The sequence below is a fragment of the Sorex araneus genome, chromosome 9 (genome assembly GCF_027595985.1).
Source record: "Sorex araneus isolate mSorAra2 chromosome 9, mSorAra2.pri, whole genome shotgun sequence".
NCBI classification, from domain to species: Eukaryota; Metazoa; Chordata; class Mammalia; order Eulipotyphla; family Soricidae; genus Sorex; species Sorex araneus.
In genome coordinates, this window is record NC_073310.1 from 4,552,655 (window position 1) to 4,565,383 (window position 12,729).

General features: G+C 49.5%; 2 protein-coding genes across 2 annotated transcripts in view; one reads left to right on the plus strand and one right to left on the minus strand.

The window, feature by feature from the left end:
- The window catches only part of ACAD10 (acyl-CoA dehydrogenase family member 10), a 259,705-nt gene that overhangs the window by 202,432 nt on the left and 44,544 nt on the right, over window positions 1-12,729 (plus strand). The gene's annotated exons all lie outside the window — the stretch shown is intronic.
- Window positions 1-12,729, minus strand: part of BRAP (BRCA1 associated protein) — a 34,741-nt gene that overhangs the window by 10,081 nt on the left and 11,931 nt on the right. The window contains exons 6-10 of the mRNA XM_055146613.1: window positions 11,701-11,849; window positions 8,775-8,850; window positions 7,673-7,811; window positions 6,611-6,720; window positions 2,754-2,843 (exon numbers count right to left, since the gene is read on the minus strand). Coding sequence (XP_055002588.1) covers window positions 2,754-2,843; window positions 6,611-6,720; window positions 7,673-7,811; window positions 8,775-8,850; window positions 11,701-11,849 — 564 coding nt within the window. The remainder of the gene's footprint in view (window positions 1-2,753; window positions 2,844-6,610; window positions 6,721-7,672; window positions 7,812-8,774; window positions 8,851-11,700; window positions 11,850-12,729) is intronic.

Sequence of the window (12,729 nt, forward strand, 5' to 3'; positions counted from 1 at the left end):
GCCGTCCCTGTGGTGACCTTGGGGGCCTCTGCGTCTCTCCTTGGTTTCATTCCTGCCCGCTGCACAGAACCATCTTGCTGCCTCGGCCGCCTGCAGCCTCTCCTGAACGCAGCTGTTCCCAAGTTGCCAAACGAAATGGCTGACTCAGATTACAAACCCGCGGGTCTAGACTGCAATTGTTTTAATGGAATTGCACAAGGCACTAGGAAAAACCGGACTCAGTGAACAAAAACCGAAATCTCTCCAACCTCCAAATAACCCGCCCATTCAAGCAAGCCTCTCGGGTGCCAGGGTCAGAGGGCACAGGGGTGAGGCGCTTGCCCTGCACGGGGGCAACGCTTGTCTGAGCCCTGGCACAGCATATGGTCCCCCGGACACTACCAGGAGTGATCTTTTTCAAAGAAATTTTCTTAGTGCACACTCAAGTTGTGTGTGTTCGAGCCACACCCAGCAGTGTTCAGGGACTCGGATGGGCCTGCCAGGAGGGGCGCAAGGCCGGCGCCCCGGCAGCTGCACGATCGCCTGCTCTGTCGAGTGAGCCTTAGGCACAGGTGTTAGCCCAGAGCGCCCCCCCCCCCCCCCCCCGCACAGCCAAAACACCCGCACCAAAGAGTCGAGCCTTTCAATCCAAGGTTTCTTTTTTAAAAATGTTTAGAGTACATACCAGGTAGTTTCTTTTTTCTTTTTAAGGTTTTTGGGCCACACATGCTGGACTCAGGGAATCACATACAGAGTGCTTTACCCTTTACTACCCCCCTTAGCCCCTTTACTATACATACCCCTTTACTATATTGCCAGGGAATTTTTTTTTGGAGGGGGGGGAGGTCCACACCCGGCGGTGCTCATGACTTATTCCTGGCTCTGTACTCAAGGGTCATTCCTGGCAGGCTTGGAGGACCAAACAGGGTGCTAGGATTCGAACCGAGGTCTGCCATGTGAAAGCAAGGCTCTACCCACTGTACTATCACTCTGGCCCTTTTTTGTGTGTGTGTTTTTGTTTTTGGGTCACACCCGGCAATACTCAGGGGTTACTCCTGGCTCTGCACTCAGGAATTACTCCTGGCAGTGCTCGGGGGGAGCATATGGGATGCCAGGAATCGAACCCTGGTGGGCCGTGTGCAAGGCAAATGCCCTACCCACTGTGCTATCACTCCTGGCCCTTGGTTTTTTTTTTTTTTTTTTTTTCTTTTTGGGTCACACCTGGCGATGCACGGGGGTTACTCCTGGCTCTGCACTCAGGACTCAGGAGTCACCCCTGGCCGTGCTCAGGGAACCACATGGGATGCTGGGAATCGAACCCGGGTCGGCTGCGTGCAAGGCAAACGCCCTACCCGCTGTGCTATTGTTCCAGCCCCGCTGGCCCTTGGTTTTTAATATATTTTTTAATTTTTTAAAAAAGGGGTCCATGGGGCTGGAGTGATAGCACAGCGGGTAGGGCGTTTGCCTTGCATGCGGCCGACCTGGGTTCAAATCCCAGCATCCCATATGGTCCCCTGAGCACCGCCAGGAGTAATTCCTGAGTGCAGAGCCAGGAGTAACCCCTGTGCATCGCCAGGTGTAACCCAAAAACCAAAAAAAAAATTAAAAATAAAAATAAAAAAGGGGCCCACATCTGGCAGTGCTTAGAACTTACTCCTGGCTCTGAAGCTCAGGCAACACTTCTGGCGTGGGCAGAGGACCATGTGGGATGCCAGGGGCTAAACTGGGGTTAGCTGCATGCAAGGCAAGTGCCCTACCTTCTGCAGTATCGCTTTGGCCTCAGTATTTTATTTCTTAAACGAATAAAAAGCTCAGAATACAATGAAATGTTAATAATTTCTTCTTGATCTACTAATCCTAGGTGAGAATACATATCTGCTTCCTCTTCCTTCTTAAATCACACTTAATTTGCAGTAGTTTGTCTCTGCCTTTTCCTTTTGTCACTCATTTTAACAGAATTTCTTGTTCACTGATATTGCCCAGAGATTTAAGTCTCTAATATGGTGATATCTGAGGTGTTTAGACTTCTCTGGAATTCTGTTGTTCATTTTGGTTCTTTGTTTTTGGGTCACCTGTGTCCAGAAGTTACTCCTGGCGGTGCTCTGGGGACCATACGTGGTGCTGAGGCCTGTACCTGGGTCGGGCATGTGCAAGGCCAGTGCCCTGCTCACTATACTACTGCTCAGGTCCCCTCTCTGACATTCTGTCTATAGTCAGATTTTACAGATGACCCAACTGAGCCACCCCATGCTTTATTTACTTATTTTTTTTTGCTTTTTGGGTCATACCCGGCCATGCACAGGGGTTACTCCTGGCTCTGCACTCAGGAATTACTCCTGACAGTGCTTGGGGGACCATATGGGATGCCGGGAATTGAACCTGGGTCAGCAACGTGCAGGCAGATGTCCTACCGGCTGTACTATCATTCTGCCCCCACCCCAGCTTTAATGAGACATAGGTGACATATAACAGAGGTATTTGAGAAAGGTAAAAAGGGGCTTTCTCTATCTTCTTATCAACAAAGGAGGATTTTCGCAGAAGCCTGGGAAGGCCCACACATGGCCATTCTGATTGACCATTCTTGGCTCTGTGCTCTGGGACGGCACCAGAGACTGGGGGTGGGGAAGGTGGCCAGGCTGTGGCAGGAACTCAGGCCTCTGGCATGCAGAGCCAGAGCGCGGCCCGGTGAGCCTTCTCAGTGCAGAATTCCAAGCCCGCCCCTCTCCCACCCAGCATGGGGCCTGCCACTTGCAGCTCTGCCACCAGAAACTCACCTCCTCTGCTGTGTCCTTCTCTATCCGGACTATCTTGTTTTCCCAGTAGATTCGCTGAGATTCCAGCTGACTTGTTAGTAAATATGAATACTAGAAACAGAGAACACCAAAGTTTAAGTTACTGTTGTCACTCTCTGAAATCCAACTAAAACCTAAATTTAAAACCTAACTTTAGGGGCTGGAGCCATAGTACAGCGGGTAGGGTGTTTGCCTTGCATGCAGTCGATCCAGGTTCGATTCCCAGTATTCCCATATGGTCCCTGAAGCAGTGCCAGGAGTAATTCCTGAGTGCAAAGTCAGGAGTAACCCCTGTGCATCTCTAGGTGTGACCCAAAAAGCAAAAACAAACAAACAAACAAACAAAAAAACCTAACTTTATTTTTTGGGGGGTGGCAGCCATCAGGGTGGTACACCCGGCGGTGTTCAGGGCTCACTCCTGGCTCGGTGCTCAGGGATCACTCCCGGTGAGCTCAGGAGACCGAATGGAGTGCTGGGGACCAAACCCGGGTCAGCTGCATGCCAGACTAGCACCCTAACAGCTGTACTATCACACCAGCCCCTGAAACCTGACTTTTAAAAGACCTACAGAATAGTAAGAGTGATCATCAAAGTGGATGGTATGTCTTCATTCCCCTTACAGACCAGGACACAGAGATTAATAAATATCCTCCTGATCGTCTGGGACTTACAACCTAGTCTAGGACAAGAGAAATATGTATCTGAAAATGTTTATTTTGTTTTTGTTTCTGGGCTACACCTAGCAGTCAGGACTTAAGTCTGGCTCTGTGCTCAGGGATAATCCCTGGCAAGCTTGGGCGATACGGTGTACTAGGGATCAAACCAGGGTCATCTGCTTACAAGGCAAGTGCCCTGCTTGCTATACTATATTTCTGGCCTTCTACACATACTTAAAATTAACATGGAAGTTACTCACTCTAAACCAGCAGTGAAGAACCTAAAGGCTCAGGAAATCATGTGATATGGCCGTGGTACATGCTGGGAGAGACATATATGCTACTTTTTTTTTTTTTTTTGCTTCTTGGGTCACACCCAGCAATGGTCAGAGGTCACTCCTGGCTCTGCACTCAGGAATTACCCCTGGCTGTACTCATTCCCATATGGGATGCTGGGAATCGAACCCGGGTTGGCCACGTGCAAGGCAAACGCCCTACCCACTGTGCTATCACTCCAGGCCCACATATATGCTTCTTGCAAGCTGTCCACAGCCATCTACTTGTATTGTGTAACCCACAAATAATCTTACATATATCTGAATGGCCCTGGGCAGAAAAAAGGTTCTTCACCCCTGGATGTCCAAGTGACAGATCTAAACTTCCCCCCCCCCATCACTGTAATTTATTTATGGTTTGGGGGTCATACCTGCTGGTGCTCAGAGGTTAATCCTGGATCTGCACTCAAGAATCACTCCTGGCAGACTCGAGGGACCATATGGGATGCCAGGGGTTCTAACCCAGGTTGGCCGAGTGTTAGATGCCCTCCTGCTGTACCCCTCAATAAAATTTATAGATGGTAACACTAGTCTTTTTTTTATTGGGGGGGGGTTCATACCCAGCAAATCTCAGGTGTTACTCCTGGCTCTACACACAGGAATTAGTGCTGGTGGTGCTCAGAGGACCATACGGGATGTCAGCAATTGAACCTGGGTCAGCCATGTGCAAGACAAACGCCCTATCTGATGTACTATCACTCTGGCCCCATCACTAGCCTTTTTGGGGGGAGGGGTTGGATTTTGGGCTATGTACCCTGGCTCTGCACTCAGGAATCACTCCTGGCGTGCTCAGAGGACCATATGGGATGCCAAGACTCAATCATAAGCCAGTCACATACACTGCAAGCACCCTACCCACTGTACTATCTCTCAGGTCCAAACATCAGCCTTTTTTTTTTTTGCTTTTTGGGTCACACCCGGCGATGCACAGGGGTTACTCCTGGCTCATTCACTCAGGAATTACTCCTGGCGGTGCTCAGGGGACCATATGGGACGCTGGGAATCGAACCCGGGTCGGCCGCGTGCAAGGCAAACGCCCTACCCGCTGTGCTATGGCTCCAGCCCCCCAGCCTTTTTTTAAAATTAATGTTATGACCAAGTAAAATTTATTACAGACCAGCCAAGAGTAGCTTAGCACTGTAGCACTGTCGTCCCGCTGCTCATCGATTTTGCTCGAGCGGGCACCAGGAAAGACTTGCTGTTACTATTTTTGGCATATTGAACACGTCACAGGTAGCTTGCCAGGCTCTGCCGTGCGGGTGGGATACTCTCGGTAGCTTGCCAGGCTCTCCGAGAGGGACGGAGGAAACGAACCTGGGTCGGCTGCATGCAAGGTAACGGCCCTACCCAATGTGCTATCAATCCAGTCCAAGAGTAGCTTAACATATACAAATCAAATGGATATACTATAATAGGTAAAACAAAAATTATAATTATCACTAGATGCTAAGAGAACATTTGAGAGGCCGAGCCACAGTACAACAGGCAGGGCATTTGCCTTGCATGCAGCCAATCAGGGTTCAATCCCCGGCACTCCATTTGGTCCCCTGAGCCCACCAGTACCTAAGTACCAGTACCTAAGTACAGAGGCATGAGTAAGCCCTGAGCACCACTGGGTTTGGCAAGATCAGCCTTTTGCACTGAGTCTATCAGATTTTAAGTCTGGAGAGCTGGAGAGACAGTCCAGCAGGTATGGAGCTAGCCTTGCACCTGGTCAACCCAGGTTCAATCCTTGGCTTCCCATATGGTCTCCCGAGCACTGCTAACTGTGGTCCCAAACCAAAGAGTCTGGAGATATGAGGACAGAGATGTGACTTAGCAGAAGACCACTTGCTTAGACAAGTTAGGCCTGGTTTTCATCCCTGATACAACAAAGTACAAACATTCCTCTCAAGGCAAAGGTATTTTTCTTTCATAATAATCATATTTTTGTGAAATTGATAAGGAACTCATAGAATTTATACTACATCAATTTTAAAATAGGTGAAACTTAGTGCAAGGGAGAAATATCAGGTTATAATAATTTGTTTCCTGAAATAATCTTAGCCTGAGCTTGAGACAAACCTTAATAAGCAAAGAAGGCTTTAGATAAATTAGTCTCAATTTCATAAACTGCCAGCCAATATGAGAAAGTTTCCTGGGCATGGAAAGATTCTATTTGGGTTGCCTCATTATGACCAAGATTGCTCAGTTTTTAGCTGCCACTGCGAGAGGCTAACTGGGAGAATTTCATTTTTTGGTTTTATTAGAAAATATAAAACCAAGACCCCCGAAGTGCGCGGCGGCTTTTTCTCCCTCTCGAAGAACCTGGCAAGCTACCAAGAGTTTCCTGCCTGCATGGGAGAGCCTGGCAAGCTCCCCGTGGCATATTCATATGCCAAAACTAGTAACAGTGATGGGTCTCATTCTCCCTGACCCTGAAAGAGCCTCCAATGCAGCATCATTGGGAAGGACGAGTAGAGAGGCTTCTAAAATCTCAAGGCTGGGATGAATGGAGATGTCACTGAGACCGACTGAGAAAATCGACAATCAACAGGATGATGATGATGATGATGAGGAGGAGGAGGAGGAGGAGGAAAAAAGCCTTATACCTGAGGTTGAGACAACTAGGAACATCACAATGAAATTAAAGCACAGTGAAACTTCAAATGTTGGACATTCGAATGTTGGGTGGTGCTCGGAAAGCTGGACAGAATGAAATGGTTTCAATAATTCTTCACAGCAAGAATAGAATTAAAAAAAAATTGCATGCAGGGTAAATGACAATATCAAAAGTTTAAACTCCCTTTCAAGTTAGAATATTAAAAAGCAGTAAGCAACCCAGGATATTACTGATGAAATACCTTACCTCTAATTGTAAGGCATCGATTTTCTCTTCCTGGCAAGTATCACCCTCACATTCGTACTGGACTATTTTCCCGTCAGTTTTACTTGCAACCAGTCGATGGACATAATTATCTAAAAAACAGAAGGAGTCACCTAAGCATGTTCCTCCAGACTAAAAAGATACCTCTATACATTTTTTATCTTTTCTAAATTTTATTTTAAGCACTATGGTTTACAAAACTTAATGTAGGAATTCACGCATAAAACAATATAGCAACACACCCTCCATCAACTCCATATACTTTCACCTCTGACATTATCATCATCATTGTCATTGTTTTTGGGCCACACCAGGCAGCTCTCAGGGACCTAATGTGGTGTCGGGTATCAAATCTGGACTGGCCTCATGCAAGGCAAGCACCTTACCCACTGTATATCTCTCCAGCAGCAATATTTTTATTTTTACAGTTCTACATGCAAGACTCCACTGTATTTCCTTAAGAGTGGGCTGAATAGGGGCCGGAGCAATAGCACAGCGGGTAGGGTGTTTGCCTTGCACTCGGCCGACCCGGGTTCGATCCCCGGCATCCCATATGGTCCCCCAAGCACCGCCAGGAGTAATTCCTGAGTGCAGAGCCAGGAGTAACCCCTGAGCATCGCTGGGTGTGACCCCAAAAGCAAAAAAAAAAAAAGAGTGGGCTGAATCACTGAGGTTCACTATTTACTTTTTTTGGTTTTGGGGAAACACATGACAGTGCTCAGGTGGTATGCTGCGAAAAGGGCTCTCTCCTGGTGGGACTCTGACCCAGGCAGGTCAGCAACGTGCAAGAACCTTCCCCGCCGCCCCACTCCTCCTGTCCTCTCTCTCCGGCCCTAAGTTACTTGACTTAAGAAGAGTCCCAAAGTGCAGTGGAAGTACTAGCTCTTTCTGCAGTATGGAATTCTGGCTAGTCAGAGGACACGTGCCCTAGAGAGAACCATGAGAATCTGAGTTTGCCGCAGCCATGGGAGACGTCAAGCTGTGCACGTGAAGAGGCTCCGAGGGAGTGTCCTAGGAACGGCTGCAGCAGGACACGCTCCGTACCTCCAGCATAGTCCCAGACGCGGTGGTTGGTGAGCTGCATGGCGTACGTGTGCTGGGTCTCCTCGAAGTGCTTGTACGCGTGCCGACTGACATACCGCCCGCAGCCTATGTGGCCGCATATTAAGCAAATCCACAGGTTCTGCCAAGAAGGTAAGATCTTAATTACAATTTTAAAGTCAAAAAGGAGTCTGAGGAATACATGGTCTGGCCCACTCGGGTGAGAAGGGGGCCGGATACACAATGCAATTTATAATGGGCCAATCATTTCTTGTTCTGATCTATGGAACTACGTGAACACTCAGAGAAAAGTCTCATAATTTATTACTAGTAGAGGCTAGCTTTATTTATTTCTGTTTGGGGGTCACATCTGGAAGTGTTCGGGGGCCCTGGAATGCCATGGTAGCTCTACCCTGGGTTTCCACACACACAGCGTGTGCTCCAACCTTGGCGAGAGCTCCTCAGCTCGGGCTGTGGCTTCAGTTGTGGCTATGGGGGAAAGCACCCAGTTCTGTGGTGCCTCAGGCTTGCTATGGTGGCGTTCCGGGGACCCGGTGGGTCTGAGGATACTACCCAGGTTTCCCGTATGCAAAGTAAGCACTGAAGACTGGTGACCTCTTGTTCCAGACAAGCCTAAACTTTCCTTTTTGTAAAAAAACATGGACCGTTGGGGCTGGAGCAATAGCACAGCAAGGAGGGCATTTGCCTTGCACGAAGCCGACCCGGGCTCAATTCCCAGCATCCCATATAGTCCCCCGAGCACTGTCAGGAGTAATTCCTGAATGCAGAGCCAGGAGTAACCCCCTGTGCAATGCCGGGTGTGACCCAAAAAGAAAAAAAGAAAAAAGATATGGACCCGCTCGCCTTCTCGGCATTGTTCCACTTTTAATACATGTATGTGCTGCCGAAGCGAGCACAGTCTGGACTTTCTCAAAGAACAAGAAATAAAAGGCAAAAATTATTTTAAGAGTAAAACAACTTACATATTTATATTTTTGTCTAGAGAAGAAGCCAGTTGCAGAAAGAATTTAAGCTATGGAAACAGATGGAAACCCCAGGCAAGTCAAGCTTTGTTCTTGAGTCTTTCCCATCACCTGTTACTTACTTCCTGAACACCACACTCAAAACACTTATTTTCTTCCACTGGCTCTGGAGTCTGGCAGTACCGGCAAACAGGGCACCTACCCAGGACACCGAGAAAATGGAAAAGATTAAAGATTCGAAAACCCAGCTGTCACAGAACCTAAAATCACAGGCTGACTTTTAGAGATTGTCTAGCCTGTATTCTGTATTATTTTTTTGGCAGTGATGGATCAAACCCAGGGTTCTGCCTAAGCAAGGCATGTGCTCTACCACCGAAGCCCATCCATAGTCCTCTTACACTTTTTATTTTGTTATTTTTTTTGGTTTAGGGCCACACTAATGGTGCTCAGGGCTTACTCCCGGCAGGGTTTGGTGCGCCATGTGTGGTACCAAGGATCACACCAGGGTCGACTATGTGCAAGGCAAGCACCTCACCGGTTCCACTCGCTCTCTGGCTTCCAGTCTGGTAACTGTCTAAGAGCACAACACACTTATGCTGAAATCTAATTTTCTTTTTTTTTTTTTTGCTTTTTGGGTCACACCTGGCAATGCACAGGGGTTACTCCTGGCTCTGCACTCAGGAAAGGAATTACCCCTGGCCATGCTCAGGGGACCATATGGGATGCTGGGATTTGAACCCGGGTCGGCCGCGTGCAAGGCAAACGCCCTACCCGCTGTGCTATCTCTCCAGCCCCTGAAATCTAATTTTCTATATTGTGTCACGATGATTTTCCCTAAATTGTTATGCCAGGGGGAAAGGGAGGAAGAAAAAAATATTGCGAGTACCTGGGGATGTGGCTGAAATGGTGGAGTACCTGCCTCGAGGACAGGAACTAGAGTTTAGTCCCCTGTACCGTGCCACATGCCACAGGTAAGCTCTGGGACACACCACGGGTGGGAGAACTGCACCCGTGCTGTGCAGACCCCAGTGTGCACTGGGACTAAGTGTGCGAGCACGTTTGGGAGACTCCCAGTCACCACAACGATGGGAAGGGGAAAAAGCTTTTTTTTTTTTTCCTTTTTGGGTCACACCCAGCTATGCTCAGGGGTTACTCCTGGCTTTACACTCAGGAATTACTCCTGGCGGTGCTTGGGGGACCATATGGGATGCCGGGGATCGAACCCGGGTCGGCCGCGTACAAGGCAAACGCCCTACCCGCTGTGCTATCGCTCCGGCCCTGGAAAAAGCTTTTTTGACCTCCCCAATTGAGGGGAGCTGGGGGCCTGGCTCCAGGGCTGGGGTGCAGCTTCTTATGTGACAGGCCACAGCCCCTTCAGCACCACTGACAGCGTAGCTTCAGCAGTGCCCCAGGAATAATACCTCAGTGCTACACGAGGGAGGCAGAGACAGAGGGGACAGGCATCTGGGGGACATGCTTTGCTTGCATAGGACCCTGTTCAACATACCATGCCTCAACCCCCAGCCCTCGCCCCACCAGGCGTAGTTCCGGAAGGCCTCTGAACCCCAAACACTGCAGCCCTGAGGGGGGGGTGTCCTGTACCAGAGGTCCAAGCAGCACCGCATCCCTGGGTTCTAGCACTGAGGCCTCTGGCCTACTTGGCCAAGTACTGCTGACCGTGGCCCCTGGGCCTGGAGCTCTGCTTGGGAGCCCCGACCCCCAAAGTTTACTTGGACTATACCACCTGATATACCACCTCATCTATTACTTATTTTTGCTTGCTTTTTGTTTTGGGGCCACACCTGGTGGTGCTCAGGGGTTACTTTTGGCTCTGCACTCAGGTTTTACTACTTCTGGCTGGCTCAGGGGACAATATGGGACGCAGGGGATCGAATCGGAGTTGGATGCATGCCTACCTACTATACGATCACTCTGGCGCACATCTATTTTTATTAAATTATTTATTCAAATCAAAGCACTTGTGTGGGAGGCATAACGTAGCATCATGAAGTATAAAACAGTAACGCTGTACTGCTGTTTAAAAAAAGGTCTTCCTGCCTACCCTTCCAAAAATACTTCAGAGTTGTTATCTGATCTTCCTGGTGAGATAGCTAGGATTTCCTCCCAAAATATGTGCCTCCTGCTTTGTGAATCCTGCCACGTGGATAGTGTAAAAAATCGAAAACCTCCGCTTGCTATGATCCGGTTGAGAAGACAGCTTTCTAAAGGAACAGGCAACGTCAGTCTTGGGAGGAAAGAGAACTGAGACTGCAGAGAGAGCTCAAGGGACGCAGCTGGTGACTGGCACGCACAGTTGGGTCCTGGCTTCAACCTGGCAAGCCTGGGCACCCCCTAAACACCGCAAGATGTAGTCCTGGGGGCTGGAGCGATAGCACAGCGGGGAGGGCGTGTGCCTTGCACGCGGCCAACCCGGGTTCAATTCCCAGCATCTCATATGGTCCCCCGAGCACTGCCAGGATTCCTGAGTGTATGAGCCAGGAGCAACCCCTGTGCAATGCCGGATGTGACCCCCTCCCCCAAAATGAAGATGTAGTCCTGGTGGACCCCTGTTATTGCAGGATGAAGACCCCTGCTCCACTAAAAAGAGATTTTTAGCTGTAAATTTTATTTTAGTATAAGAGCTCAACAAGTCTCACAATGGAGACGTTACTGGTGCCTGCTCAAGCAAATCGATGAGGAATGGGATGATAGTGATACAGTGAAATAAGTGCTTAAAGCTAAGTCAGGTCCCTTTCCCCGCCCCCCCCCCCCCCCCCCCACTGTCGAGCTTCCGAATGGAAACAACTCGCGCTGCTTTGGGAAACTTCACAAAATTTCCTAATTCCACAATAAGCAGACCACCAGGAACTTGGCCCAAGACTGCCGAGTTCCACGTGAGATGAGGAACAGGAAGAAGAAAACCAGAGGCACTCCCGTGCGGCCTCGTGTCACCACCCAGGGGTCCAGGTTTGGGGAGTGGAGTGCTGGGAGCGGGTGGCGTGAGCGCTTCCCTCTGCGGCAGGGGCGGGGCCGAGCTGCTGCACTCACGTGGTGTCGTCCCAGCGCTGCAGACACTGGCTGTGGAAGCTGTGGTTGCAGAGCGTGGTAAGGATGCCGTTCACGGACTCGTCCATGCGCTCCAGACACACGGTGCACTTGGGCAGCTCCGTCAGGTCCATCACGGGGAGGCTGGCACCCTGCGGGGCAGAATCATTAGGCGCCTTCTGTCCACAGCTCGAGGGTGTTGGGCTCTGGGTTGTTTTTTTTTTTTCTTTTTGGGTCACACCTGGCAATGCACAGGGGTTACTCCTGGCTCTGCACTCAGGAATTACTCCTGGCCGTGCTCAGGGGACCATATGGGATGCTGGGATTTGAACCCGGGTCGGCCGCGTGCAAGGCAAACACCCTACCCGCTGTGCTATCTCTCCAGCCCCAGGGCTCTGGGTTTTTTTTAATGAGTTTTCTGTAGTTTTCTGACTGCTGGTCAGGGGTTCTCAACATAACTGCTCTGCAAATAATTTACGCAGGTGAAATTTTATTCACAAATAGTGACCGAGGGGCCGGAGCGATAGCACAGTGGGTAGGGCGTTTGCCTTGCACGCGGCCGACCCAGGTTCGATCCCCAGCATCCCATATGGTCCCCCAAGCACTGCCAGGAGTAATTCCTGAGTGCAGAGCCAGGAGTAACCCCTGAACATCGCTGGGTATGACCCAAAAAGCAAAAAAAAAAAAAAAAAAAAAAAGTGACCGAGCCCCTAGATTCCCAGCACCGTGCACCAACACTGGGATATGGTGGGGACTGAAGCAAAGATTCTTGTCCTCGTGGAGCTGACATTCCGGAAATGAATCTACAAGGTGTCACCGGACTCGTAGCTCCAACCCAAAGCACCTCTTATGCTTAGTGCACAGAGGAAGAGAACTGGGTAGTACGAGAGCTGGCTCACTTCCCACAGAGCAAATTAAGACCCAACACTTTCTACTAAGTGCTAATAGTATCATCAACACCGCTGTTATTTATTTACTCATTTAACACATACTTATCGAGCCTCTGCTGTGTGTGCCAGACGCTGTTCTAGG